We start from the raw sequence: 27,383 nt of genomic DNA, 5'->3' as shown, positions 1-27,383 counted from the left end.
AATGATTAGTTCAAAGTAATCATTATTTCTTCAATATATATTTATATAAAAACTATGGTATTTTACAATAAGTAATATTTTAGTTTCTTTTAAAATAACTACTAAAAAAATTATTTGCTTAAATTTTACAAACCGTTAATAAAGAAAATAACAAAAAAAAACTCTTTAAAATTTTACTTTTAGATATGCGTTACTTAAAGTTTATACTCCATTATAATGTGAAGTTGAAACAAAAAGAGTTGTAAAAACAACGAATCAAAATGCCAAGATTTTCATTCGCTTTAATTTAATAAAATTTATTTTAGTTAACTTGATTGGTTAAAAAACTTGTTTTTAAATTTGATTGGTTAAAATGATATTATAATTTTAACTTAATATAAAATTTTTACTAGATAAGTCACAACACAGATTGTCTCGAAATAGAACAAAAAAGTATGAATTCATCAGTAAGTTAATATTTTATATTGTGATTATAAAATATAATATTTATATTATGCATTTATTATTTACACAGTAATTGATGAACTTATTATTAATGTAGAATGCAAAATAATAAGCTTAAAAACCTCTTGATAGGAATCGGACTGCATTTGCTAGTTATTGACGAGCCCATTATTTTTAAGACAAGAGTGACTTTAATGCAGCACAATACAATCAAAGATTAAATTACTTGGGAAGGCGTCTTTAAACTGTGCAAATTTTGCTCTTTTTATAGTAATTACAAATTACCTAAATCCACTGACTAGCCTTGTTTCATACCCTTGAATGAAACTTTGGCTTATTGAAAAATGTATAGTCTACTTACATTTTATATATAATTAAAATTTTAAAATGCAATCTAATTATTAATTAAGTTTTTGTAGAAGACAATATACCGGTGAAAAAATAAAAAATAGCTATAAATTAAATTACAAACTTTGTAAATAAAGATTTGTACCAAACTATAGCAAAAACCCAAATAACTACTCAAAAACCCAGTAGGGTTGATCTTTTTCTCAAAAACCCAGATTTTTGCCAACTCCCCAGTGGGCACAAGAACGTTTTGCAAACGTTCTTTAATTGTCCCGTAAAAACATTTTTTATTGGTTTTTTAAACTTTCATATGAAACGGTGACCGGACATTTTTTTAAAAACGTTTTTTATTGGTTTTTATTAAGTCTAAATGAAACGTTTCATCGTTTATAACGTTGTTCCTAAAAACTTTTTTTTACGTTTAAGTTTTTCAAGTAAATAACTTATGTTATACAGAAAAAAAAAACTTTTTACAAATGAAAACTTAGGTCTAACAGCCTAAATCCGGATAAATAACTGAAATTTTTGAGTTTATTTAAAATTTAAGCATACAAAAACATCATAAAATAATTTTTATGTTATTCTATTAAAGCTCTCTTTATAGATCGCCTATCAACTTATTGACCAAATCGTATTTTGCTGTATGTGACACTGATGTTTCTTAGAAGAAAAATACCATATAAATCTTTCATCCATTGCATGTAAAAATATGCGACAAAATGTAAAAAATAATAAAAAAAAAGAAATGTATAATTTCACACTTCTTATAAAAGGAACAACATAAATGACACGCACACACCATTTATTTAAAAATTACTTACAATTACTCTACGCAATTAAGTTATTTTAAAATGATTTATTTCCATAAGTTCCAGCTTTCTTAAACAATACTATAATGCATTTTGATATAATTTTATCCAAAATATTTTTAGCAGAAGCTGAAAAAGACCTCAAAAAATCATAGAATATATTTAGTTTGATCGCATGTGACTTTATTTAGAAAATTTTTATACATAAATGTAAGCAAGAATATAATAACCAACTAAACTTTATTATTTAAAATTATTTCACTTTCATTAAACGTTGTTATACCATTTATTTTATCATAAAAAAATAATGAATCTTCAAACGCAGTCTTTTTCCCCAGGATATCCACTGCAGATAAAGAGTTTTTGATTTCAGACTTTAGGCATGGTAGTTCCAAAAAAACATTGAAAACCTATTATATATATATAAAAAAATTAGAACAGAGTAAAATAATAATGAAAAACTGTTAAGGAAAACTGAAAATTGAATTAAATACCATAACATCTTTTGAAAAATGAAAAGACAAAAATTATAAACTCACGCGTTCCACTAATAGGTTCAAAGCTTGATGCCAGTTCATCATAACAATAAACCGTAGCGATGCTTCTCTGTAAGTCTTTTTTAACTTGTTGAAAAAATGTTTTGTGTATTATTTATTAACTTGTTAAAAATACATACACATTTTTAAACTAAAATTTAAATTAAAAGATGAACTAACATTAGGACATTTTTTGGACAGTAATATCAGGACTTGCTTCTTTAATGTGCAAACAACTGTGGTATATTGCATTTATCCTTCTAAAGCTGGTATTAAAAAATAAAAGATTGCACACTCCAATCTTTTATATAGACTTACATTGAAGTATTTAGTTAAAAGTATTAAATAAAACACCATTTTGAAAAATTATTAAAAAGCCTGCATATATGAGCATGATTTTAGAACTTGAAGGCTCTGAATCGCTTTATCTCCTTAGTTCTTTAGTCAAGATTTAGGTTTGTCAATATTTATGATTTCCATTATAAAATTAATGTTTTTGTGTTTTTTTAGTTAACGTACAATCGCTTTCTTAATTTTTATTATAATCAATGATTGTTACTACTGAATAAAATCTTCCAGTTAAGCTAAAAAAAAATCATTGCTTAATATTATGTATACAAAGTTATTTCTACTAGAAGTTCTAGTTGTAAAAATAACGTAGAGCAATTTCTAGCTGGAGTAGAAATAATCTAGATAGAAATAGCTTTATACATTTGTTAAAAGATTTATACATGAAATGATTCTAACCTAAACTTACTTTGTTTTAGGTCATGCTCATTTCATTGAAACTATACTTGCATCTTTGTTACTCATAATTGAGAATGGTAGTTTAATTTAAACAACTTTAAAATGTATTCTACAAAATAGAGTGCTCAATGTTCTTAAAAGAACAGAGCAATTATAAATTAGTAAAAAATCACTTGACAAAATTTTTTTTTATTTTACACTGTTTCATCAATAAAGACACATCAGAAACATATCATTTCTGATGAGTATATATATATATATATATATATATATATATATATATATATATATATATATATATATATATATATATATATATATATATATATATATATATATATATATATATATATAAATATATATATATATATATATATATATATATATATATATATATATATATATATATATATATATATATATATATATATATATATATATATATATATATATATATATATATAAATTATGTTAGTGTATTCTACAAATAGAGTGCTCAATGTTCTTTAATAACAATAATAATTTAATGAAAACACTATTCTAATTTTTATTTGTCTCCAACAGCATGGTGGTGAAAGATGCTGTTGAATACAAATAAAAATTAGATAAGTATTTTTACTAATTTATATAAATACATACATATATATATATATATATATATATATATATATATATATATATATATATATATATATATATATATATATATATATATATATATATATATATATATATATATATATATATTTATATAAAAAGATTCTTTACAGTCGTATAAGTTCGTAGAGAAATTGAAAATAGCAAAGTCATAATACAATCTGTACCATCTGTACCATAGTGATGAAATACAATCTGTTATTATGACTATGAAAATATTCCATAATTAATTAAAGTTGCACATGCGCAGTGCGTCGTTTTTACCTTAGAAAACGTTTTTTATAAAACGTTAGCTTAGAAAACGGCTTTAAAAAACGATTTTCAAAGTACCCGTAAAATTTTACATCAAATGATAAAAAAACTGCTATTAAAACGTTTTTTGAACGTTTTTTGAACATTTTACTTAAAAATTGTTGTTCAAGCGACCATTAAATGTTTACTAAACGTTTGCAAAACGTATTTGTGTCCACTGGGTCTGGTTCAGTCACACAATTAGTTAGTTGAACTTAGTAAGAAGTTCAACTAACTAATTGTGTTGAACTTCTTACTTAGTTCTAGTTCTTAACTAGTTGAAGTAAGAACTTGTGAACTTTTTATGGTTTTTGGAGTGATAACTCTTGCATTCGGATCTTTTTTTGAATCTTTGTTTTAAATAAAACGTAACAAAACTAACAAAATAAAACAAAGTTTTAATCAAGTTGAACTTGAAGGCAGTATAAAGAATTGTAAACAAACCAAGAAACTAACAAAATTGAACAAAGTTGAACGAGAAGATCGACAAAAATATTGATGATCAAAAAGTAAGTTATTAGATTCAAGATGAGAGATTAAGTGTTTATTAATCAAAAATTCAAAAACCTTGCTAACGATAAGATGAAGTCTAATGGGACAGTAGTTAGACGAGTCAGATCGCTTTCCTGAATTTTTGAAAATAGATAAAAGAAATAAAATGTATGTTTTAAAAAAAAAGTTGTAACATTTAGCCCTAAGAATTCCGTTCACACAAATGTACTTGAATTGAAAAGATGACTTTAAAACCACACTCAGGAACTTCCAGGCAAATAACTGATTTTTTTTCAAGGTATGTAACTTTACTTTTTTATACTGAACTAATAAAATCTAATAAAACTAATAAAAATGTAAATGGATAATTATCTTGATTTTGCAGCAAAATGGTGGATTCATGGTAATTCAAAATGGCGGATTCATTGTGATACAAAATGGTGGATTCATGGAAAAAAACTAAAGTCTTTATTATTTAACAAAAGTCTTTATGTAATTGTAAAAAGAAACAATTTCAAAAAAAAGTAATTTTAAAATGTTGAATTAGCATAAAAACACACACAAAAATAGAATTATGTAAAACAAGTATTGCGTAAAAAGTATTCATGCTATCAAACTAAAAATTTTATAAATTGAAGATAACACATTGATAGGATCATTTTATATTTTTATAACCTATCATAATGGCTTCTAAATTAGTAAATAATCCAAATATTTGTCTTTGAATTACACATTTTTTGATAAAAAAAAAAGAAGATACTTTTGTTAAATTTACAATTAAATCTAAAAAAAATTCACATTATATATTATCACCTAAAATATTTATTGCATTACACAAAATTAAAAAAAAAAAAGAAAAAGATAGATCTTGCTTTTAGCACTACCTTAATTAAATTCATTTCCTGTTTAATGTATTGTATATAAATTTTACCACCTAATACAGGGCCGACGTCGGCTGGGATGGCGGGAGATAGGGCACGTGTTCATTTTATTATATTTCACATTATCATTTTGTTATATTGAATATATTTTCAAAAAATAAGTCTGTCTCTAAGAATAAGGTAACTAGTGTGTTAAGGTGGGTCTTAGCGGAAACAGTTTTTTTAACGTTAAACCGACTGTTAAAAAACGATTTGTAATCACAAAAACCGTTGATAAAAACTGTGATCACAATCAAAACGTACTATACATGTCCAATAGTGTTGTTGTACATCTCTATTACATTATCAAGGTATATTATGTATACTAAATTTACTCAAAGTCTATACTTAGACTATTTATAACTTTTTCAGTTTAGTTCAGTTAAAATAGTACGATTAATGAAAGAGATAAAACTTGTTTTATTGAAAAATATATTTTATTCAATTATATGTAAATATATTAAATATTGTATATATTTACATATAATTGAATAAAATCTATACAAATTTCTTCTCTTTTCCATTTCTTTTTTGAAATGGAGCGAATTTTAGAATGTCAAACAATATTCCATTAACCGAGGTTTCTTTTCCTCCATTGAATACAATAGAAGAAGTTGTAAATAAAAAAATATATATTTAAAAAATCAAAAAGGGAAGATTTGCAAAAATATAATGAATGGAAAAGTGTTACAACTTATAAAGGTATACCTTTTACAACGCCATATAAATTAGTGTTCTTAAATATATTTTTCCACCTTTGGCCTTTATATCCATAGAGGCCATAAAATTTTACGAAAATATTCTGAATTTTTAAAGGATAATGTAACTGTTAGACAGGATCGTCCCGAAGTGATCTCTCATGGAGGGAGGGAGGAGGGGGGTTGGTAATGTATGTATTTTTTTCCAGCTAGAATCACACAAAAAAAAAAAAAGAAAAAAAAAAAAGGTCTCTCAACATTTGCAATTTGCCAACCATAGTTTAAAACTTGCTAAATGTGCCAAGTCAAATGTTTATGACAGCTTTGGGGAGGCTGACACCTCTACACTCCCCGCTCGGGACGGCCTTGCTATTAGATGATTATTAACAATTTTTTCAAATATCTAATTTAAATGAAACAACCTTTTTTCAGAGTAAATTAATAATCAAAATATTAGGCTTTTCTAACATTGAAATACAATTATCGGGGTAACCACAAAAAATTTTCATAAGAAAAATAGGATTTGTGAGGAGATTTTGCATCTAATTTAGAGGATTTTTTTTCGTTTTTATTTAGGTTTAACGCCCAATTTTTTACACTTGTGGGGCTTGGACAGGGGTCAATAATGTCATTTTTTATGTTAAATAGCATGCATTTGCTAAAGCAATTTTTTACAACCCCTTGCACTTTCAGGCGTTAACCAGTGTCGCAGACCAAGAATGGGTATTTCGAACATTATATTTCCATCAAGAAATAAAAAAGAGGAGTTAAGGAGGAGCTTTAATCAAATTTTAGAGGATAATAGAGGATTTTAGACATGGTTTTTGAAAAAAGAGGACTTTAGAGGATTTTAGAGGAGCTGTGGTTAACCTTGATTATAAATGAGGTAATAGACTAATACTGTTCTTGATTACCTCAGCATCTATTTGTGTATTCTATCTTTTATTGACGTTCCACCAACTAATTGTAATTGATTTGTCTGTAAAAAACATGAAGTAATTCTAATATTATGTTTGTGGAGATATATTATATTGTGGAAAAAATCACACAAGTGGAAACCTGGATGCAAAATTAAAAAAAAAAGGAAATATATATATATTTATCTATAGATTTGATCAATGAACAACTGGAGGTCAGGTGCATTGATACTTTATCTAAATCTTTGATAACTGAACCTGTAAAATATAATTACTAATTCATAGTATAAACTATAAAAACATTTTTATTTTTAGGTATAAAAATTGAAATTTATATAATCCAAGCACATGAAAGTAATACCTACTTGGGAAATAATCAGGAAATTCTCTTTGTTTATGTTTTCTTATTCGTAAATCGACATTCTCATTATCATTTTTTTTTTGTAATTGTGAATTCAAATTTTTCACAATTCTGTTTGCTTTCTGTGGAATTGAAATAGTTATATGAATAGTTATATATTTTGTATCAACAAAATAACTCTTCCTACCACATTATTTAAGAAATAATAATTTTAATACATACATTTAGTAACTGAAGAGAATTTAGTTTTTATTTGAGGAAATTTAAGTCAATTCTTTTCGCCACTTAAGTGCAGCCATCGCTTTGGTACCTGGAGGCCAAAAAACAGTTTTATCACTAATCCAATTAGGTGGAATTACACATTTATCTCCTTGTAGATCTTCATTCCAAACAGCTTCTTTCCACATATTTGATTTTGAAAAAGTAAGTGTACTAACAGGCCTAGTTAAACTAGCTAAATCTTAACATTCTATAACCATGACACTTGCTAAACAATAATATTAGTAGACATTTTTAGCAAAGATAAGATTTTCTTTATTTTATAAATTTATAATATTTTAAATTCATTTTTATTAATATATTTATTATTCTATCATTCTGCTGAGTTCTAAACATATTATGTTCAAATAACTCAAGGCATCAAAGGAAAACAATGAAAGAATTTCAGGTTGCTAAATCGTAATTAACTACATAGGAGTAATACGGAATGTTAAACAAAAATAGATAATATTCATAATTAATAAAAAATATGATATAAAGTTTATTATAAAATATCACACAACAATATCTAAGTTCGATTGATAATATTAAAGGAACAAAAATTAAAAAAGAAAACATCTCAATAAATAATAAATTATCATTAAAACAATTTTAAAGACCAAAAAATGACTTGTAACTTATTTTTTAAATCATCTTAATCTAATAAACATTAATATTAAAACAAATTTTTAATATCACATTATTAGTAGTTTTGTTTTTATTAAAAATTAAAAATATTATATCAGTTACTTTTTCGGCTTTTCTTATTTTTACTTAAAACATCAACTCAATCCTAGGTTTTTTTCATAATTAATTTTTTTTTTGTAATGTTGAATTTACACTGAAAACAAAATATTCGTAGACAACAAGAAAATGTTTTTTTATTGAAATATATGTAAATATTTATAACAATCAATCTAAGTTCTTTTCTTTTCTGCCACCTTTTCAAAATGGAGCGTTTTTTAAGAAGTCAGACAAAATGCCTCAATTATTGTTTCAGTCGCTACATCGTATTAATAAAAGAAGCTGTAAATGAAAATTTTTACCTTTAAGAAAATGAAAAGTTTTACATTTTCTTAAAGGTATACCTTTCACAATACCATATAAATTTGTGCTCCTTAAAGAATATTTTTCCACCTTTTTCCTTCATATTTATAGAGGCCATAAAATTGTTGGAAAATATTCTAAATTTTAATAGATAAGAAAACTAATATTAATTATGTGAGAACTAATGCTAACTCTTTTTTTCAAATATTTAAATTGAACTCCTTATCAATCAAATTTTTTTTAAATAAATTAATCCTTAAATTTCATAAATAATTAAAAATTATTATGATTACCTCAGCATTATTTTGTGAATTCTGTCTTTTAAAGATAAGTACACCAATTAACTGTAATTGATTCAACTAAAACAAAACAAAAAACATGTAAACCTAATATTATTGTTTGAAATTTTAATTAACTTTATACAAATAATCATATATTTTTAAGTGACTGATAAACATTAAATTAAATTAAAACCAATTTTTTTGTTCTGCTAAAATTTATTAATAACTTTAATTCCGCTATAAAACAATACAAAAATGTTATTTGTTTTTATATTGTTCTGGTCATGATATTAAATTGGTCCTATATTAGAACAGGAATTTTTTTTAAAAAAGCTTAAGACATATCTTAGAGAAGGAAAGCTTTGATATAAAACTCTCAATTTCATCGTAGGAGGAGCTGGTAAACCTGGTCTGGTAATCTTCTGGTAGCATAACAAGAAAAAAATCAGTTCTGATCTGAATAACAAGTTAACACCAGGAATGATTGTAAACTTTGCCTAACCTCGCTCATAAGGTAATATAATCATATTAATGAAAATAAAACTGTGGACATTTAACATTAATTGCCCTTATACAATTGAAATTATACTACCAAATAAGAAGCAATTGTTCCAATATATACAGTTATAAGTTGTTATTAGTTTTGATATAAAGCTGCAGACATAAAATTAAAAAAGTTCTGAAACTAAAGGTACAACTATTTAATACTTACTAAAACTCACCCACAATGATTGTGTTTTTTTCGTCATCTAATATTTTGTCCACTTCATCAAATTCTTATATCAGTAAGTAAATATAAGACTCTCTTTTGAAACTCTATAAATTAAAATAGTTTCAAAAAACAACTTTTGTTAAATATTTTTACAAACTTAATAAATTTAAATAAATATTCACTAAAAAATAAATAATAACATACTGGCTTCAGCCATCGGGAACTTATTAAAGTTATCTAATTTTGGTAGTTAGTTTCATTTCTTAGTTTCGTTACTTTTTTACCCTCATGGTATACTAAAAGCTCCTTTACTGTACATCTTTCACAAGCATTGTATCCGTTTTAATTTGATCCCATCTAACTAAAGTTGTCTGTATTTGTTTAAAAAATCAAAAATTAAATCATCAATATTAAATGGTTTAGATTTTCTATAAAATAATCCCACAATAAATAGTTTACAATTTACTTTTCAAAACTAACAAATAAAATGCTACACCCAGAAAAATATAAACAAAACGTTCAAGTAGCTCTTGTCTTGTTTACTGAAAGTACAATAGCTGATTCGAAATCATACTTTCTTTTACATGAGGATGCTGTTAGCTTTTTACGATTGTTTAATAAATGGTAGATTATTGCTAATAGTAAAAACAAGTTTTGCTCCAATAACTATTTAGGAAATGCTGCTATCTTGCATGATAGAAAATCAGAATTTTTATAAGCAATGGCATTATGGATTGATAATTGGGAAAAACAAAAAATCTTGAACTGTGAGAAATTTGTTATGTCTACTCAAACTAGTTCAGCATTTAAACAAACACTTAATTGTCATGCTTCTTTAATTAAAGATCTCTTAAACGATGGTTATAAATTTGTATTGACTGCAAGATTTCAAAGTGATCCAATAAAGAGAAGGTTTGGACAGTACAAACAGATGAGTGGTGGCAGGTTTTTGGTGAGCTTAAAAGATGTTTGTGTTGGGAGCGAATTATCAAATTTAAAAGTTTAGTTAAAGAAGACATTGACATCTGCAATGTGATTTCAAAAACAATAACGATCAAAAATTATTTTAAACAATGTTTTAGAAAAAATTCAGTGCACTTCCTTAAATAATTTGTCTTTGTCAGAAGATAGCAGAGAAGTTGCCTTTTGTATTGCAGGTTATATCGCAAAGAAAATTTCAAAAAGGTTTGGTAAATGCTGTAATGAACTAATGAGTGGAGTAGATGGATATGATTCTCCAGATAAATAATATATTGACATTTTATCAAGGGGAGGATTGACTATACCATCTACCAATCTGGGTAATTATAGCTGTGATGCTTTTGCAATTTGAGACTTTACTTTTGATGTAAGGAACAACACCGATTTGCCATTAAGAACAACTGCTCAGTTTATTTTAAAAACATTTTTATTCAAAGAAAATGTCCTTTGTTCCGATCACCAAAAATTTGGGATAAATCTCATAAACAAAACAATCAGTAATATATTCTTCAATAATAAAAGAAAAATAATTACTGATGGAAATATTATGGACAATATAGGTTTAAAAATAGTTTTAAAAAAAGGCAACGAAAAAAGTAAGATTAAACATAAATAAAATTAACAAGTTTTTAATGGGCGATATTTCTTTTTTTTTTCTAGAAAATTGTAAGAAATTAAAAAAAATTCTTGAAATGGAATTTTGTTGTTGTTGAATAGAAAGTATTTTTAAGAACAAACGCATTTTGTTTGTTTATTTGCTTTGCTTTCTATAGCGCAGAAATTCTTTTTTAATGGCCTTCTATATTTTCGGCAAATATGCGGAATATAAGGCCGTATACTTTAAGTAGGCCATAAAATTTAAGTAGGCCACGGGGAAATAATAGTTTGAGTTAAGAGATTTTTTAATTATAGAAAGTTGCTTTTGTTTATTTTTATAATACATTTAAAAATGATTGTTTTAAAGCGTGTGTAAAAATATTGTTTTTTTTTTCATAGAAACTATAAGTTACTTTATCCTTTTCAGCAAAACTATGCCAAGAACTTGTTTTGTCAACGGTTGCTCAAGTAGAGCACACCATGACAAGATGTCTTTCCATAGCTTCCCCGCTAATATTAAGCATTAAGACAGTTAAATGCTAGAGTTATTATCTAAGAGGCGCTGCAAGTGGATTGCAGCAGTTAATAGGCAAAAAAGGAAACAACCAAATCCTCCAACCAAATAAAAGTATCTTTTTATTCTAAAAGTGTTTCACCTTAATAATAAATGATATATATGTATGTATATATATATATATATATATATATATATATATATATATATATATATATATATATATATATATATATATATATATATATATATATATATATATATGTAGCAGGACTTTTAAGTCATTTTAGGCAGTAACTTTTTTATTCTTTTTTTTTTTAGTTTAGTTTGTAGGGAACATAATAAGGTTAAAACAAATTTCTGTAATATTAACATTACTTATTAATTTTCTTGCATGCTTCAACAATACATATATTTAGACTTATCCATAAATAAACTGTTTGTAGGCATATAATATTTGCTTAGCATATGTGTTCACTTTACGAAAGTCCTCCACAGAAAGAAGTGATTTATGATTTGTGTTCAATTAATTAAGTTTCAAATATACGGGTCTACCCCAAAACAAACTGTAATTTTGCAACATACCGAATTGCAGCAGCATCCTGTAATGTTTGAGCATATTCCTTCATTTTCACAACAATATATAAAGCTAAACACCTATGGTTAAAATAATAAGTATAAATATAATGTTATGGATTTGGAAATAAAAATTCTATGACTTGTTGAAGATCCTTTATTGTGGGGAATTTCATGGAAATTTACTACTAAATTATGTTTTTGGGGTTTGTCGTTTCTAATCTTCATATCTTATAGACTTATTATTATTGTAATGTTAAGGATTTGCTATCGAACGAAAAAAAACTACACTTTTGTTGAGTTTAAGAAACAGATTTTTTTAATTAATAACGAAAATATACTGTCAGCAGCGTAGCAACCAAGGGGCTAGTGATGCAGTGCCCCGTGGCCCTCAAGCTTAGGGGCCCTCAAATTTTTGCCAGAAATCTCAATCGAACTAAACTTTTGGAAATTTCTCCTATTTTCAAAATAAATATGACAGGTTTCAACTTGCAACCCCACTTTAATCAAGACAACTCATTTGAGAGAAATTCAAAAGTTATGCCAAGGGAATTCCCTTAAATTCTTTCTGTAGGTTGGCAGTGGTGTTATTTTGACGGATAGTGATATGTGCGTCATTCCCCAACGATACTTGTAGCGTATTTGTGTGTTTCTCTTTCCTTTAATTTTACTTTTGACGTCGTCAAAGAATATATTAATAATATTAATAAATTCAAGCCGACAATTATTTTATAGCGCGTTAACGCACTTTTAATTTCTTGTTATTATTATTTTGAAAGTCCGTTTCTCATTGCTTCTGAATACACACACAAAACCCTGGGTGATCCAGGCTGGGTCACAGCAGAGGGTGGGATGTTAATCAGTAAGCTACTGGCTGCTTGGGGTTGGTCTAACTATGCATTTTAACCAATAAAAGCATTTGTTGTGAGCTTTTGAGAGCTGCAGCGCGTCAATTCTAAAACAAATTTGTTTAAAATATTTAAAATTATTTTAGTTTATGTGATTATTAAATTGTCACAAGATATGTTATTTCATATATTTATGTCAAGTTTATTTATAAAAATTTCATTTATATAAATAAAAAAATCAATAACTATGGACAAAATAAGCTTTCTAAATAAATATGTGCATAATTATACTAAACATAATCGGAAAAGTTAGTATAGTTGTATATTTCTTGTATTATTAAAAGTGAAAACATTCATAAAATTTTTAGAACGTTTTTGAATGTTTTTGACTGAATAAGTATGTTTTTATGATAAAAACATTCTTATTCAGTCAAAAACATTCAAAAACGTTCTAAACTTGCACGTAGTTATTTTTTTAACAATCAAGCGAATAATTTTAGTAAATTGTTTGCAACTTTAGTCAAAAAACAGTGTAAAGACATGTATTTTTTTATTTGTTTATTTGATTCAAGTGAAAGTTTTTTTTTTTTAATGTAGATTAATTTGAAGCAAAAAATATCTTGAGTAAACATAAAAAATGGGAAAAGGTACATAACTCTTAAATGGGGATTTTTATTTTAAAGTATTTCCAGACGGTGGAGTTGATAGAAATAAAGCTATTTGTAACAACTGCAAAGCTGAATTTTCTTATCATCGTAATGCTTCAATTTTGAAGTATTACTTAAAACAGCACACACTCTTGATGCTAGTAAACCACCGTGCGTATAGTCGCGATTAAAAATTTTAATCGTTGCCCAGCACTAATTATATTATATTATTATATTATATATCGTATAAACAATACACTATTAGATTATCTAACATTGTATTGTTTAAATAAATTAGAAAAGTAAAATTATGGATAAAAAGAAGAAACTCAGTATATAGCATTTAAACGCAAACAACTCCAAGAAAGCAAAAATTGCCCAAAATTGACAAGTTTTTTAGTCTGTCTTCTGCAAGTACATCTGGCCAAAATATTTCTATTAATAGTGACTCAAATAATGTGGTAACTGCAGTGTTCGTTGAGAAGCCTACTAAAGAAGACTCTACAATTTTTGCAGTTAAAGAAACCTCTGCCGCTGATCATGTGTACGTGGATGATGTTTGCATGACACACACAAGAGCGGAGGGTTTGGAGGAACCTCAGACCTCTACATGTTTTGAAAATGTGTACGAAAAATCTTCTTATGACTTGGGAAACTTCACGCACTATTTAAGTGATAACAAAACTTAAACATTATTAAGTGATTACAAAAGACGTCAAATTCTTGATATGGGACCTTTTCCAACAGACATCAACCAGAAGAATAGGTGTTTTTCAAAATTGTGCTACGTATCGTGTTCTAAACATGGGCCAGGTAATTGTTTTTGGTTGTTTTATCCCAAAATGCTAGACGCTGCCTAATGTCAACCCTGCTGGTTATTTATCTTCACAAAGGAACAATGTTTGGTGTACGGGAATTCGAGATTGGAAGCATTTATCAGAAAGAATTAAACAACACAGTTGTTCAAGTGGCCATTTGGAAGCATGTGCTGTGTAAAAATTTTGGAAAAAAAACGATACTTATACTATCGAAAAGGAACTTGAAAATGAAATTCGCAAAGAATCATCATTTTGGAAAATGGTTCTTCAAAGTTTATTCGATATCATACTTACCCTAGCAAAGAGTTCTTTGGCTTTGAGAGAACATCAAAAAGTCTTCAGTCAGGAAATTTCCTGTCCTTTGTAGAGCTTGTCGCCCGATATGATCACATTTTGTGACAAGTTTTGGATATGCCTAAAGGTAATAATAATTTCTAAGTTTTTTTATCGTTTTATTTTGTTTATAATTATTAACTGTTTAAAATCAGGACTTTTTGAAATTGTGTTTTTATATATTTTTAGGATCTACAAGATATCTGAGTGCAGCAATTTAAAATGAAATGATTGAGAGCTTGGGAACCAAACTCGAAACCCATCTACTAGAACAAATTAGAGAGTCACCGTTTTTGCCATCAAAATGGATACGACACAGGACATATCGAAGATAGATCAGCTAAGCATTGTTGTAAGGTATGCAGTAATAACCAGATCGGAATATGGACAGTCAATTGATATAGAAGTAAAAGAAGTGTTTCGAGGCTTTTATGCAGCCATCAAACATGGTGCAGTAGATTTAGTCAACCAAATGACAACATTATTTATCGACAAAAATATTGATTTAAAAAATGTGTGGGGCAAGGCTATGATGAAGCCAGTGTGGTGAGTGGTTATATAATGGTGAACAAAAACATATTACCCAGCCGGCATAATGTGCAAAATAGAGGGTGTTTATGTGTGAAATTTTGAATTTTGAAGTTCCAAAAACGTTTTATTTAGTATTAAATTTCTTTTTGTTCTTACGACAAAAGAAATTAATAGCTTATTTAAGAAACTGGCAAAAATGCCACTCTAATGTTCTAGCTCTGGCAGAAAAATCTTCTAGTAGAGAAGAAGATAAAGTCGAAAAAAATAATGACAATTCAAAATATACATAAAATATCAGTTAAGTTGAAGAAGACAAAATTTTGGAAAACGACTATGAAAGTGAAGAATTTCTTTATGATTATTTGTCTCAAAGTGACAATGACACTGTGTTTTTCTCAGAAGAAATTGAAAAAAACAATGCCTCTTTTAATCATAAACTAGCGAAACGGCAGTAGAGCACTGCTGTTTACGTGAATAAGTAAACAAGCTGTTAGCTATACTGATAGCAGAAGCCTTATGCTATCTGCAGAAACAGCTTTTTATACACCAGTCTCAAGACCAAAATAACAGTATTGACCATCACACTTGCTTTCAACAGTAACTGATTTTGGAGCCTGAAGCAAAGTCCTCTTATCTTTCAGTGAGGATAAGAAAAAAGGATACGAAGTACCAAAATTAGATAACGTTGATAAGTTCTCGATGGCTGAAGGCAGTATGTTATTAATTATTTTTTAGTGAATTTTTGTTTAATTTTATTAGGTTTGTAAAAAAATTCACCAAAAGTTTTTTTGTGAAACTATTTTAAATTATAGAGTTTCAAAAGAGAGTGTTATATTTTCTTACTGATATAAGAAATCCCAAAACACAGTGACAAAGCCTGATTATAATAGTGAATTTATAAGCCAAATAAGTTTTATTTTGTTGGTAGTTACATTTGTTGAAGTGGACAAGATATAAGATGAGAAAAAAAACACAATCATCAGTCCAGATGACAAACTCACTCCTGAGTGAGTTTTAATAAGTATTTTATTAAAAAGTTATATCATTTAGTTTCAGAACTTTTTTTAATTTTATGTCTACAGCTTTATGTCAAAACTTATTAAAACTTATAACTGTATATATTAGAACAATGGCTTCTTATTTGGTAGTATAATTTCAATGGTTTAAGGGTAATTAATGTTAAATGTCTACAATTGCATTTTCATTATTATGATTATAATACATTATGAGCAAAGTTAGGCAATTTTTACAACCAGATGCTATTCCTGGTCTTAACTTGTTATTCAGATCAGGACTGATTATTTTTTTCTTGTTATACTAACAGAAGTTTACCAGACTACATGGTGTTATGAAAGATATACCTTTATAAGATATATAAAGCTTTTTTATTTTTATTAACAGCTTCTTCTATTGAATACGATGAAGCGACTGAAACTTTAATTAATGGCATTTTATCTGACTTCTTAAAATACGCTCCATTTCGAAAAGGTGGCGAAAAAGAAAGGAAATTTGATTAGTTGTTATAAATGTTTACATATATTTCAATAAAGAAATATTTTCTTGTTGTCTACTAATATTTTGTTTTCAGTGTTAGTTCAACATAACCAAAAAAAAATTTCAGTTATGAAAAAACGTAGGAGGGTCAGATCATTATATTTCAACCAATTTCAAGAAAACTTTGTGGGGTACCATCTCTGATTTTCCTGATTTTTACATATCATTATCTAAATGATGTAAATAGGTTAAATGTGCAATTTCAGAGTTCCAAGTGCAACGGTTTAGAAATTATAGCCTTACAAACACTCTCAGGTAGCCCCCCTCAGTTCCTCGAATGGTAAAAATAGACAACTTTAAGGCCTTATAACTTTTTTCTAACTTTCAGCAAGTGGCTCATTTTTTCTAGAACTATTTTCTAGATATTTCTGTCTTAAAATTTGTGGTTTTCATTAGCTTGTATCATGTTAGAAAAAAACTACAGCCTCCTAAACTTTGGAATAATTCTGAAAAATGCTAAATAAAGGCAAAATGAAGTTAACCGTAGTATTTTTCTAATCATCAACAAGTCCTTACATGTTAGTTTTCTAATTAGCTACAATGGTCTACAACAAATTGGCAAAATATAAGCAGCTTGTTACATTTTAGAAATCAGTTTTATCTAAAAATATATAGTCCACTTTACTAAAAAGTCCCATTTTCAGCCATTTGGGGATGGCTCGTAAATTTTTCTAACACTTTGTATTGATCTGATATTAACAGCAAATAAGGCCATTAGATCTAACTATATAAAAATGTAAACATCACAAACTTGTCATGTTCACAACAAAAATGGCAGCATTTTTTATTAACCCTATTTTTCAATTATCAGGGCTGAATAGTGTTATTGGAAACCAGTGCCCCTCCAACCTGCTTTCTGGCCCATGTGAGGGATGTAGCCTATCATAAGTCATTTCTTAAAAAAAAAGAGATATGGTTGGTTACTTTCTCCCTGATCTGGACTTTATACCGGATAGGAGCACAACTAAAGGGGTAATAACTATATAGAGCCTGCATTATTTTTAAAAGGTGACACTCAAAAAAAAATTAAGTTAATCATAAAATTGCGATTTAATCTTTTTTATGATGATTTTTTTATAGTTGATTGAATTGCTAATAATTCAAGGCAATAGTAGGACAGTGGGTTCATACATTACTGGCAATATGAAGTATAACAAGACTAATCAAGCCATTACAATATTGATTTAATGTTTTAATTAAATAAGTTTTTTAACAAAGTATGAGTTTCTATTTTATTAGTTAATTTTAACTATTTATCTAAAAATGCAATGATTTTATATAATATACCCTTTTGCAAATGTAAATATATTAGCATTTATAACTCAAAATAACTTACCTTGATATTTTTCTGTTCAATAAACTTTGCTATTGCAGTTTGTTTCCATTTTTTTCATTACATTATTTGTATGTGTTTTTAATTGTTGGATCTTATGTATGTATGTATGTATGTATGTATGTATGTATGTATGTATGTATGTATGTATGTATGTATGTATGTATGTATGTATGTATGTATGTATGTATGTATGTATGTATGTATGTATGTATGTATGTATGTATGTATGTATGTATGTATGTATGTATGTATGTATACATAAATACATACATACATAAATACATAAATACATACATACATACATACATACATACATACATACATACATACATACATACATACATACATACATACATACATACATACATACATACATACATACATACATACATACATACATACATACATACATACATACATACATACATACATACATACATACATACATACATACATACATACATACATACATACATACATACATACATACATACATACATACATACATACATACATACATACATACATACATACATACATACATACATACATACATACATACATACATACATACATACATACATACATACATACATACATACATACATACATACATACATACATACATACATACATACATACATACACACATACATACATACATACATACATACATACATACATACATACATACATACATACATACATACATACATACATACATACATACATACATACATACATGCATACATGCATATATACATACATGCATACATACATACATACATATATATATATATATATATATATATATATATATATATATATATATATATATATATATATATATATATGTATATGTATATGTATATATATATATATGTATATATATATATATATATACATATATATATATATATATATATATATATATATATATATATATATATATATATATATATATATATATATATATATATATATATGTAATCAAATCATTATTGAACTTACTTCTCCTATATAACTTCATAGAAAATTATACATTAGAAGGTTCAATAATATTTCATCTTAATTAAATTTATTAGATAAACATGAATACTTGTTCTATTGGTATTGAACTAAAGTTAGATTGTCATAAAAATACATACTGCAGTCAGTCTGAAATTTCAGAAATAGTAAATGAAGATAAATACCTGCTGACCTTAAGAACTGGAATAAGAAATATTCATTTGCATACAATTTGCACTCACCATAGGTTACAATTTATTAATTACTATTCAACATACCATAAATCATGTTGTGACCCGTTCTCAATTCATTCAAAGATTGTTAAAGGAAACCTGACAACTGTCACTCTGGAGCATAATCAACTGGACTCTAATTTAATTCCTGGGAAAAAAATATGTTTTGGTTGTGTAAGAAAAATCAAGAATGTTGAAGAAGTTGACAAGAGACATGATCCAGATTACATATCACCTGATAACTCTGTCACACAAATTGATACTATAAATCCTTGTCTTGTTAAATTTGGTGTGTCTCCTATTAAAAGATCATCCAGCATGAGTATGCTACAAATAGACAATAAAATAAAAAAGAAAGTTAAGTTGCTAAATGAATCATTGAATGCATCTGAACGAGATGAGCTTCAAATTAGTATGCTCAAAAGTTCCTCTTTAGATTTTATTGTAGAACAGCTTAAACAAAAGTTTCGTAATGAGATCAATATTTCACAAAAAATAAAATTGCTCACTTTAGCTCCAGTCCATTGGACTATTCAGGAAACAATAAATGAATTTAAAGCAACACAATATATGGTGAAGCAAGCTAGAGCTTTGCGGGATGTTAAAGGAATCCTTGGTGAGAGATCAACAGACATAAGAAATCCTAAAAAATTGACTACTGAAGTTGTAAATCAAATTGTCAACTTTTATGAGGATGATAGTAACATCAGGTTATTGCCAGGAGCAAAGGATTACATTAGCATAAAGACAGTTGATGGTAGACAGCACATTCAGAAACGACTCATACTATGCAATCTTTCAGAACTTTACCAGAAATGGTTAGAAGAATCAAAATCTAATGGTGTAGTAAAGGTGGGACTGACATCATTTGCTCTTTTAAGGCCACAACATTGTATTGTTGCAGGAAAATCTGGCACGCACACAGTCTGTGTTTGTATTGACCATCAAAATCCAAATCTTATGGTTAAATCATTAAAAAATGAAATAAAGTCAAAAGATCTGATGGCCTTAGCTGTATGTTCAATAGAAAATAAACCATGTATGTTTCATGAGTGTGAGAAGTGTCCTGGAAAAAAGAGAATTGAAAAAAAGTTAAATGAACTGTTAGGGGATTCAGCAAATGAAATAACTTATAAGCAATGGTTGAAGACTGATAGATGCTCCTTGGAAACTATAGTTAGAAGTCCTGATGAGTTTCTAGAAGAGTTAACAGACAAGTTATATAACCTCACAAAACATCATTATGTCAGCAAATCACAGACATTCTTTTTAAACCAGCTCAAAGAAAACATGAAGCCAAATGAATGTATTATGCAAATGGATTTTGCTAAAAATTTTTCATTTATTATACAAGATGAAGTTCAGTCATCCTATTTTTCCAAAAATCAAGCAACTCTCCATCCATTTGTCATATATGTGCAATCTTTAAATGGAAACCAATCACCAGAAAGCAAATGTTATTGTGTTATATCTGACAATCTAATTCACAATACTGAGGCAGTTTTCAGTTATGTTTCCAAAATCATACCAATTCTGAAAGAGGAATATCCACAAGTTCAGAAGATCAATTATTTCACTGATGGTGCAAGCAGCCAGTATAAAAATAGGTTAAATTTTCATATCACAATATTTTTTAAAAATTTTGATAACAATTACCTATTCTAGACAAACTATTTTCAGCCCTTGAAATGATGTTTTTGAAATTGGATACAAAATTGATAATCTTTAACTGAATAGGTTTTTTTCTTATTGTATTTTAGGTTTAATTTGAAAAACCTGTGTTTTCATGAAAAAGACTATGGACTAAAAGCAGACTGGCATTTTTTTGGGACTGCACATGGAAAAAGTGCATGTGATGGAATAGGTGGTACAGTGAAAAGAGTTATTCATAACCTATCCCTTCAAAGGCCAATTGGCAATCAAATTTTGACACCGAGGGACATGTTCTTAGTTGCTAAAGAAAAAATTAAAAACATCAGGTATATATCATGCTATTGTCAAAGTGTATGTACATTTAGGTTATGATATTTTTTCAAATAATTGATGTCTAGTATCCTATATCATAATAGGCATTTAAACAAAAATAATAAAAATAACGTATGAATGTTTAGTTATAAAAAATCAAATAGTATAGAAAAGGATTCCTTAAAACAAGACCTTACTAAATACATATTTGGAAATAAAATTATGATTTATGTTAACTCTTTTTCAGATTTATCTACATTTCTGAAACCGAAACAGCTGCTATTACACATGAAGTGCTTGCTAAACGATTTGAGAATGTTCCTGCCATCAAAGGTACTCGCTCATACCATTATTTCTCACCTCAATCGTGCTGTTTAAAAGCTTATGTAACATCAATGAGCAGTACATTTGACTCTTTTCACATGCTGGAAGATACTTGCATTAATACACAAAAATCGATGAATACTGATATCAATATTAATGATTGGGTATTAGTGAATTATTTTGGTGAATTCTTTCCTGGAAAGATAACTGATCTTAAAGGTGACACAGTTTGTATTAGCTGTTTACAAAAAGCAGGCAATTATTTCAAGTATCCAACAATCACAGATATCCATTGGTATCCAATTAGTGACATTATTGTCACGTTACATGACCCTGAGCTCAAAAACACTAGAGGATTTTACTCTTATCTTATTAAAAAAAGGATGAAATGAATTATCATATATAATTGTTTTCAACTACATGATTATGTATTGCCATTATTAAGGGAGAATACAAGAATTTTGTAAAAAAGATAACTATGCTTTTCACATAAACAACAATGCTGGGCTAGAAATGGTTTTTATAGCAATTATATAAAATTTTGTAAAACAAATTACAGATAGTGGGTTACATCCCTCACATGGGCCAGAGAGCAGGTTGGAGGGGCACTGGTTTCCAATAACACTATTCAGCCCTGATAATTGAAAAATAGGGTTAATAAAAAATGCTGCCATTTTTGTTGTGAACATGACAAGTTTGTGATGTTTACATTTTTATATAGTTAGATCTAATGGCCTTATTTGCTGTTAATATCAGATCAATACAAAGTGTTAGAAAAATTTATGAGCCATCCCCAAATGGCTGAAAATGGGACTTTTTAGTAAAGTGGACTATATATTTTTAGATAAAACTGATTTCTAAAATGTAACAAGCTGCTTATATTTTGCCAATTTGTTGTAGACCATTGTAGCTAATTAGAAAACTAACATGTAAGGACTTGTTGATGATTAGAAAAATACTACGGTTAACTTCATTTTGCCTTTATTTAGCATTTTTCAGAATTTTTCCAAAGTTTAGGAGGCTGTAGTTTTTTTCTAACATGATACAAGCTAATGAAAATCACAAATTTTAAGACAGTAATATCTAGAAAATAGTTCTAGAAAAAATGAGCGACTTGCTGAAAGTTAGAAAAAAGTTATAAGGCCTTTAAGTTGTCTATTTTTACCATTCGAGGAACCGAGGGGGGCTGCCTGAGAGTGTTTGTAAGGCTATAATTTCTAAACCGTTGCACTTGGAACTCTGAAATTGCACATTTAACCTATTTACATCATTTAGATAATGATATGTAAAAATCAGGAAAATCAGAGATGGTACCCCACAAGCCATTGGTTGAAATATAATGATTTGACCCAGGAATGAGTTGATGTTTCAAGTAAAATAAGAAAAGCTTAACTGATATAACATTTTTATTTTTAATAAAAACAAAAATACTAATGATGTGGTATTAAAAATTGGTATTAATATTAATGTTTATTAGATGAAGATGTGTAAAAAATAAGTTACAAGTTATTATTTGGTCTTTAAAATTGTTTGAATGATAATTTATTATTTATTGAGATGTTTTCCTTTTTAATTTTTGCTGCTTTTATATTATCAATCAAACTCAAAGTGATTTTTTATAATAAACTTTTTATTATATTTGTATTAATAATAAATATTATCTATTTTTATTCAATATTCCGTAATACTCTTATGTAGTTAATTATTTTTTAGCAACCTGAGACTCTTTCATTATTTTCCTTTGATGCCTTGAATTATTTAGACATAATATATTCAGAACTATTTAGATTATTAGAATAATAAATTCATAAAATCGAATTTAAAATATAATAAATTTATAAAATAAAGAAAATCTTATCTTTGCTAATAATGTCTACTAATATTATTGTTTAGCAAGTATCATGGTTATAAAATGTCAAGATTTAGCTAGTTTAACTAGGCCTGTTAGTACACTTATATTATGGTTTCTTCGTTTTTTTATTAGTTCATATAATATTTTCAAAATCAAATATGTGGAAAGGAGCTCTTTGGAATTAAGATTTACAAGGAGAAGAAGGTGTACTTCCACCTAATTGGATTAGTGATAAAACTGTTTTTTGGCCTCCAGGTTTCAAAGCATTGACTGTACTAAAATGCTGAGAAGTATTGGCTTAATCAAAACTAAATTCTTTTCAGGTATTACATCTATATATTACAATTATTATTATTTAAATAATTTTGTTAGGAAGAGTTATTTTGTTGATACAAAATATATAACTATTCATATAACTATTTCAATTCCACAGAAAGCAAACAGGATAGTGAAAAATTTGAATTAACAACTACAAAAGAAAAATGTTATAATGAGAATGTCTATTTACGAAAAAGAAAACAAAACAAAGAGAATTTCCTGATTATTTCCCAAGTAGGTATTAGTTTTATGTTCTTGGATTTTATATATTTCAATTTTTATACCTAAAAACAAAAATGTTTTTGTAATCAATAAAGACTCATAATTTCTGATGAGTCTTTAATAATGGAACTCAGTGTAAAATGAAAAAAAATTTTGTTGAGTGATTTTCTACTAATCCCCCCCCCCCTTACCCATGAGAGACCATTTCGGGACGGCCCTGTCTAACAGTTAAATTACCTTTTAAAAATTTAGAGTTTTTTCGAAAAAGTTTTATGGCCTCCACGGATATGAAGGGCAAAAGTGGAAAAATATACTTACAAACACTAATTTATAAATTTGTAAATGGAATATCTTTATAAGTTGTAACACCTTTCCATTCATTAAATTTTTTTTCAAAGTTTGCCTTTTTTGATTTTTTTAAATATATTTTTTTTATTTACAGCTTCTTCTATTGTATTCAATGGAGAAAAAGAAACCTTGGTTAGTGAAATATTGTTTGATCTTCTAAAATACGCTCCATTTTAAAAAGGTGATGGAAAAGAGAAGATATTTGTATAGATTTTATTCAATTATATGTAGATTTTATTTAATTATTTGTAGATCTTATTCAATTATATGTAAATATATGTAATATTTAAATATATTTTTCAATAAAACAATTTTAATCTTTTGCTTTAATAACACTATTTTAACTAAACTAAACTGAAAATGTTTTAAATAGTCTATGTATAGACTATGAGTAGATTTAATATCCATAATATACCTTAATAATGTAATAGAGAAGTGCAACAGTACTATTGGACATGCACACTACGTTTTGATGGTGATCTCAGTTTTTATCAACGGTTTCTGTGATTACAAAACGTTTTTTAACAGCCTGTTTAACGTTGATAAATTAACATTAAAAAAACTGTCATTCTAAACGTTGTTTCAACATAAATTCAACGTTATTGTAACGTTTTTTTGCGTCGAATCAACGTTGATATAACGTTTGAACCTAACGTTGATTTAACGTTGATAAATCAACGTTTAAAAAAACTTTCATTCTAAATGTTAAATCAACGTAAACTCAACGTTAGGTTTAAACGTAAGTTCAACGTTATTTCAACGTTGTTTGCCGGCTGGGTAAAGATATCCAGCCTAACACAGATTACGTACATTGTGCCACTCATAATTTAAATTTAGTGATGAATAATGCCGTTAGAAGTTGTGTGGAAATACAGATTATTTTCGCAACGTTGCGAGATTTGTATAACTTTTTCAGTAAGGGGTCGTCTATAAAGTACGTACGCTCATAGGAGGGAGGGGGAGGTCTTCAAAAAGCGTACGAAAGCGTATGGGGGGGGGGGGGAGGATTCAATTTAAAAGTACGTACTTCGATTTTCTAATTTATCACAATTAACCAGCTAATCAGTAGAAAAGTTAAATTCTGACTAAAGGTTCTAGTTTGCCAACATAAAAAGATGTTTGGTATATGGAGTAGAGGGTATAGTTTCCCCCTATGCCCACACATGTATGGGCGCCCTCAGAATTTTTTGATGTTCCAGATAGGACACTTTCACACATCGTGCAAACTCCTAACTTAAATTTGTTTATACCTATGCCAAATGAGAAGGCTTTGCAAAATATCGGGATGGTGAAGGCCTGTGAACAAAAAGCCCTAAAACGCTTGCCCTCTTCTGCCCATACGTGAGGGCACTAAGGGGGGAGGCAAACGTTTTAGGGCTTTTTGTTCCTAGGCCTCCACCATTCTAAATTTTTGCAATGCCACCTCATTTGGCATATAAACAAACTTAAATTTAGAGTTTGCACGATGTGTGAAGGTGTTCTATCTGGAACATCAAAAAATCCTGCTGGGGCCCATGCACACATGCCACCCCTTATATACTGGCCCAGAGTAAGTCCTATTTTTTGAGTCGACAAAAAACAGGTTTTAGCAGGGCCGTGGTTGATGGGTCGAAATCCCCCCAAAAAAAAACGTGTCATTAGCGTCTCAAAATCTTCCAAATTTGACCGCTAGGTTTTGCTAAATTAAAAAGCTTCTTAAATTAGCAAAAGAGCACAAAATTTGCTGTTTCCCCCTCCCCCTCCAATTAAGGGGTATAGGTAGCCTACCCTCGGCACTGGGTTTTAGCCATTGTTTTTAATATTACTGATCTCGCGTAAGACTCGTTTTTTACTTACTAAAGAGGGGTGCCTGAAAAAAACGTCCGCCTTAAGTATAGTTTATTTTTATTGGATTTGTTATTAAAACAAAAATATATTTCGGTAGAACTACTGCGGGAATTGAACTTGGGTCACCGCCGACCGTTCCCTCCGCGATACCCTCTCGACTTAACACACACATCACACCGAGGTAATTTTAATTTATTAAAATTTAAATTTGCATATATATTTAAAGAAGTTTAATGAATGTGCAAACAAAGGGCTTTGGGGTCGTATAAAGTATCTAAGGTACCCTCCACCATCTTTTTTTTTTAATAAACTTTTTTATTGAGGAAAAAAAATAAAGGAGGGATGGGGGGGAAGGGGTGTTTGAGGGGGGGTATTTGAGAAACGTACGTACTTTTAAGGGTGGGTGGGGACATAAAAGTACGCATGGCAACTAGGGGGAGGGGGTCAAATTTCAAAATTTTTGGCGTATGTACTTTATGGACAACCCCTAACAGCATCGAACGTTGGGATCTACTGTTAAAATTTATTGGCGAATCAGACACCACTCTAAAAAAACTAAATCCGACTAGATGGTCCAGTAGGGTCAATACAATATCTGCAATTAAACTTTGATATTATCAAAGCATTATCAGAAATAGTTCTAAATAGTCCTAATAAAGATGAGCGTAGTGAAACAGAGAGTATTAAAACAAAAATGCTAAATTTCGAGTTCGTGTTGCTTTGCGAATTCATGCACAGTGTATTGAACGACATCAATTTTTATTGGTATCAGTGCAGTCTGTCATATATTCAATTTTCTAACACCAATATTTTTATTAAATGTTGATGAAGCAACTTTATTACAAAAGTGTGACGAATTCCAAAGCAAATATTTAGATATAATAGGCCCTAGTCTTTCAATTCAATTTATTAATATTTATCATCTAGTTTTACCTCAACTAACTCAAGCATGGACTGCTCACCAATTATGTAAGGAAATAATGTGCAAATATGGAGTACTAGAATGCAACCTAACGGAAGTATTACAGCAATG

At 27.9% G+C, this 27,383-nt stretch overlaps 1 protein-coding gene across 3 annotated transcripts; it reads left to right on the top strand.

The window, feature by feature from the left end:
* Positions 1-373: 373 nt before the first annotated feature.
* Positions 374-22,259, top strand: LOC136091446 (uncharacterized). 3 transcript variants are annotated; one of them, XM_065819041.1, is made up of 4 exons: positions 374-446; positions 19,339-21,101; positions 21,255-21,473; positions 21,707-22,259. In XM_065819041.1, exons 1-4 carry the CDS (start codon positions 435-437, stop codon positions 22,173-22,175), a joined length of 2,463 nt encoding a protein of 820 aa, XP_065675113.1. In that variant the 5' UTR covers positions 374-434; the 3' UTR covers positions 22,176-22,259. The 3 variants fall into 3 exon arrangements, 2 of the variants coding, with proteins under 2 accessions (XP_065675113.1, XP_065675114.1); XM_065819042.1 differs by having other exon boundaries at positions 409-446; positions 22,012-22,068; XR_010643986.1 differs by lacking the exons at positions 19,339-21,101; positions 21,255-21,473; positions 21,707-22,259 and adding exons at positions 4,525-4,622; positions 4,710-4,900 and having other exon boundaries at positions 398-446.
* Positions 22,260-27,383: the final 5,124 nt, after the last annotated feature.

The sequence above is a fragment of the Hydra vulgaris genome, chromosome 15 (genome assembly GCF_038396675.1).
Source record: "Hydra vulgaris chromosome 15, alternate assembly HydraT2T_AEP".
NCBI classification, from domain to species: domain Eukaryota; kingdom Metazoa; phylum Cnidaria; class Hydrozoa; order Anthoathecata; family Hydridae; genus Hydra; species Hydra vulgaris.
The sequence above is the reverse complement of the archived record's forward strand: the minus strand, read 5'-3'. Positions and strand labels throughout refer to the sequence as shown.